This window comes from Jaculus jaculus, chromosome 11 (genome assembly GCF_020740685.1).
Source record: "Jaculus jaculus isolate mJacJac1 chromosome 11, mJacJac1.mat.Y.cur, whole genome shotgun sequence".
In the NCBI taxonomy this organism is placed as follows: Eukaryota; Metazoa; Chordata; class Mammalia; order Rodentia; family Dipodidae; genus Jaculus; species Jaculus jaculus.
Genome location: NC_059112.1, coordinates 62,334,201 through 62,339,177, shown reverse-complemented (window position 1 = coordinate 62,339,177; position 4,977 = coordinate 62,334,201). Strand labels below are relative to the sequence as shown.

The 4,977-nt window shown below is 45.4% G+C and overlaps 1 protein-coding gene across 1 annotated transcript; it reads left to right on the top strand.

The window, feature by feature from the left end:
- The first annotated feature begins 413 nt into the window (after positions 1–413).
- On the top strand, positions 414–1,432 carry LOC123453325 (phosphoethanolamine/phosphocholine phosphatase-like). Its single transcript, XM_045130317.1, has one exon. It carries the CDS (start codon positions 616–618, stop codon positions 1,417–1,419), a length of 804 nt encoding a protein of 267 aa, XP_044986252.1. The 5' UTR covers positions 414–615; the 3' UTR covers positions 1,420–1,432.
- Positions 1,433–4,977: the final 3,545 nt, after the last annotated feature.

Below are 4,977 nucleotides of genomic sequence, written 5' to 3'. Positions count from 1 at the left end.
AATGGTAATCTAAGATTGATTTCAAGTTTCTATCACAAGTTATATGCTCGGAACATTTCCTGTTGAAAACGAACATGAATTCAAAGGGCTAGAACTGTGTGAATAGTGAGAATATTTCCCGTTGAAAACTGTGTAAAATAAACAATACTCTTTCAAAAGTAGGAGCGAATTCATCATTCTATGATCGTATTTTGTAGGAAGCTCAATTCCCATCTTAAAGTAAGTGTAATTGACAGTGTCATTCACTGGATATCTGGTAGGATCAGTTGCTATTGAAAAATCCCATAGAGATGGGGTCTAGGTGGAGGGGCCACCCCAGATGCGCACCATCCACAGTCCCTTGGGACTGACGGGACCCGGGGAGCCCGTAGCTCAGAAACCCGGTGGGGGGTGGATAGACACCGAGTCCCTCCCTCAATTCCCGCAAGCACCCCTGACTCCATCCTGCATCCAGACAGCTTACCTAGAACCCCCCTTCCCTCTTTACACTCCAAACTCAAGCCGGGACAGACTGAAGCCGCTGCTGCCTCCCCCTCCCCTCACACACACGAGTTTTGGACAACAGCTGGAGGCCAACAAAGTCTGTAGAGGTGGTGCTCGGGTGATGTGCTAACCATGACCAGGTGTTTTCCAGTCGCTGGCCTGCGGTGCCTTTCTAGGGACGGCGGGATGGCTGCGCAGGGCGCCCCGCGCTTCCTACTGACCTTTGACTTCGACGAGACCATCGTGGATGAAAACAGTGACGACTCCATCGTGCGCGCCGCCCCGGGCCAGCAACTACCGGAGAGCCTCTGTGCCACCTACCGCAAGGGTTATTACAAAGAGTACAGGCAACGGGTCTTCAAGTACCTGGGCGAGCAGGGCGTGCGGCCGAGGGACCTGCGCGCCGTCTATGAGGCCATCCCCCTGTCACCAGGCATGAGCGACCTGCTGCAGTTCGTAGCCAAGCAGGGCTCATGCTTCGAGGTGATCCTCATCTCGGATGCCAACATGTTCGGTGTGGAGAGCGCCCTGCGCGCCGCGGGCCACCACAGCCTGTTCTGTCGCATCCTCAGCAACCCATCCGGGCCCGACGTGCGAGGACTGCTGTCGCTGCGTCCCTTCCACACACACAGCTGCGTGCGCTGTCCCGCCAACATGTGCAAGCACAAGGTGCTCAGTGACTACCTGCGCGAGGGCGCCTGCGACGGCGTGCAGTTCGAGAGCCTCTTCTACGTGGGCGACGGCGCCAACGACTTCTGCCCCATGGGGTTGCTGGAGGCCGCGGACGTGGCCTTCCCGCGCCGTGGCTACCCCATGCACCGCCTCATCCAGGAGGTGCAGAAAGCCGAGCCCAGCTCCTTCCGTGCCCACGTGGTGCCCTGGGAGTCGGCAGTGGACGTGCGCCTCCATCTGCAACAGGTGCTCAAGACGTGCTGAGAACAGCCGCTGCCACCGCCGCCCGAGCTGGGTCGGGGACCCGGAGTTGGGGGGAAGCCAGCGGTGGTGAGAGAGAAAACCTGGGCTGTTTTGGTTTTGTTTTTTTCCTACGCGCCTTTTTCTTTCCATCTTCGCCTTTGCTATGTGCTCTTGGGGGAATTTGTGAAATTCCATCCACTTGGGGAGTTGGGGAGCGGGGTTCCGAGCCGGCCCTATCTATGCATTAAAAAACCCAGCGCCGCTGCCTCCCCACTTACTTCCACTGCAGCCCAGTGCTACCGGAAGGGAGGGTGTGCGTACCTGGAAAGGCAGCAGTGTCCCCCTGACCTGCTATGAAGGGTCTCCTGGTAAATGAGAGAAAGAACAGCTCCCACTGCTTTGACCGCTGCCCCGGGGACTCCCCTCCCCCAGCATTCCCTCAAGGGGACCCAGGATCCCTAAATCAGCATGCCAACACGGGACTCCCAGCGAACACAGCACCAGGTCTCCTAGATCTCGCTTCAGCCACCGCAAGCCCTCCGCTACGGTGCTCTACACCTTCTGCCCTCCTCCCATTCCCCACCCCGCCAGCCAGCCTCCAAGGAAGAACGAGCCAGAGGGAACAGTCGCCTCCTGGTAGTAGTACGAGGTAGCGCACTAACCACCCAGGTGGGTAAAGCCCACCTGGGACCTCTGAAAGAGCGAATACATCTCCTCACACCGCATCAAGCCTCATCTATCCAGCAAGAAGAGACCAAGAACTTTACCAAAGGACTCCCTGCACACCCCCCCTCCAATACGGAACAGAAAGCCATGACGATTTTTAAGCAGAGCCAGGGAAGCCCAAGCCCCGCCACCCTCTGATAATCCAGACCTATAAAAGAGGTGAAGGGGAAAAAAAAAAGAAATCCCATAGAATTGAAAGAGTAGGACATCTTGGATTCTTTGGTTTCTAATTGAAAACTCATCGTCAATGTCAAGATGACTGTCCTGTTCTCTAGTGTAAACAAACTGGCTGTCATAACTAACCCTGTATTCAATGTTTCATAGTCCTTTTTTGTTTGTGAACATTTCCCAATGAATAGTAATGTTCAATTCAAAGTTCCATAATCCTGTTGTCTAGGAAGAATTTATCCCGTGGAAAACTAAGAGTGAATGCAATGTGCTATTAGACAGTTATGTACTAGCATCATTTACTAATGAAAACAAACCGTTAAGTGAAAAGATTAGAAGCTGCTTCAATACCAACATAGGTTGTGCAAGAAAACTAACAGAGAAGGTCGAGTTCTGTAATTCAATTGTGTATAATATTCAATTGCCCTTTGAAATCTATCCCTGAATTCAAAGTTCTGTAGTCCTGCTGTTGGACATAAACGTTTCTCACTGAAGACTAACAGCGAATTCAATGTTCTGTAATTTCATTACAGACAACATTCCAATGGTAATCTAACATTGATTTCAAAGTTCTATCAGATGTTATATGCACTCAACATTTCCTGTTGAAAACGAACATGAATTCAAAGGGTAGAAATGTGTGAATACTGAGAATGTTTCCTGTTGAAAACTGTGTACAATAAACAATTCCCTTTCAAAAGTATGAGCTAATTCAATGTTGTATGATAGTATTATGTAGGAAGCTCAATTCCCGTGTTAAAGTAAGCGTAATTGACAGTGTCATTCACCGGTTATCAGGTAGGATCAGTTACTACTGAATAATCCCAAGGATTTCAAATGTAGGACATCTTGGATTCTTTTGTTTCTCATTGAAAACTCATCGTGAATGTAATGTTGTTCTGTCCTGTTCTCTACTGTAAACATATCCGCTTTCCTAACTAAGCCTGTATTCAATGTTGCATAGCCCTCTTTTGTACGTGAACATTACCTAATGAATAGTAATGTTCAAATCAAAGTTCCGTAATCCTGTTGTCTAGGAAGAAGTTACCGCGTGGAAAACCAAGAGTGAATGCACTGTGCTATTAGCCTGTTATGTTCAAGCATCATTTACTAATGAAAACTATCTGTGAACTGAAAACATTAGAAGCTGCTTCAATACCAACATAGGTTGTGTAAGAAAACTAACAGAGGAGGTCGAGTTCTGTACTTCAATTGTGTATAATATTCAATTGCCCTTTGAAATCTATCCTTGAATCCAAAGTACTGTAGTCCTGCTGTTTGACATGAACGTTTCTCACTGAAGAATAACAGCAATTTCAGTGTTCTGTAATTTCATTACACACAACATTCCAATGGTAATCTAAGATTGATTTCAAAGTTCTATCAGAAGTTATATGCTTGGAACTATTCCTGTTGAAAACGAACATGAAATCAAAGGGTTGCAACTGTGTGAATACTGAGAATGTTTCCCGTTGAAAACAGTGTACAATAAAGAATTCTCTTTCAAATTAGGAGCAAATTCAACGTTCTATGATCGTATGTTGTAGGAAGCTCAATTCCCGTCTTAAACTAAGCGTAATTGACAGTGTAATTCACCGGGTATCTGGTAGGATCAGGTGCTATTGAAAAATCCCAAGGACTTCAAAGAGTAGGACATCTTGGATTCTTCCTTTTCTCATTGAAAACTCATCATGAATGTTATGTTGTTCTGTCCTGCTCTCTACTGTAAACAAATCCGCCCTCCTAAAAAAATCCTGTATTCAATGTTGCATAGTCCTGTTTTCTAAGTGAACATTTACCAATGAATAGTAATTTTCAATTAAACGTTCCATAAACCTGTTGTCTAGGAAGAATTTATCCCCTGGAAAACTAACAGTGAATGCAATGTGCTATTAGCCGGTCATGTACTAGCATCATTTACAAATGAAAACTAACCGTGAACTGAAAAGATTAGAAGCTGCTTCAATACCAACATAGGTTGTGCAAGAAAACTAACAGAGAAAGTCGAGTTCCAAAATTAATTGATTTCAACGTTCTATGAGATGTTTTATGCTCGGAACTTTTCCTGTTGAAAACAAACATGAATTCAAGGTCTGGAACTGTGTGAATACTGAGAATGTTTCCCGTTGAAAACTGTGTACAATAAACGATTCTCTTTCAAAAGTAGGAGCGAATTCAACATTCTATGATTGTATTGTGTAGGAAGCTCAATTCCTGTCTCAACGTATTAATTGACAGTTTCATTTACCGTTTATCTGGTAGGAGCAGTTGCTATTGAAAAATCCCAAGGAATTCAGAGATTAGGACATCTTGGATTCTTTCATTTCTCATTGAAAACTGATCATAAATATGATGTTGTTCTGTGCTATTGTCTAATGTAAACAAATTCGCTTTCCTAACTAAGCCTGTATTCAATGTTGCATAGTCCTGTTGAAAACAAACATGAATTCAAACGGCGAGAACTGTGTGAATACTGAGAATGTTTCTCATTGAAAACTGTGTACAATAAAAAATTCTCTTTCAAAAGTAGGTGCGAATTCAACGTTGTATGATCATTTTGTGTAGGAAGCTCAATTCCCATCTTAAAGTAAGCGTAATTGACAGTTTCATTCACCGGTTATCTAGTAGGATCAGTTGTTATTGAAAAATCCCAATTCTCTTTCCAAAGTAGGAGGGAATTCAACA

Coding starts and splice junctions, on each gene's coding strand:
- LOC123453325 (XM_045130317.1), top strand. CDS start 616: ATGACCAGGTGTTTTCCAGTCGCTGGCCTGCGGTGCCTTTCTAGGGAC.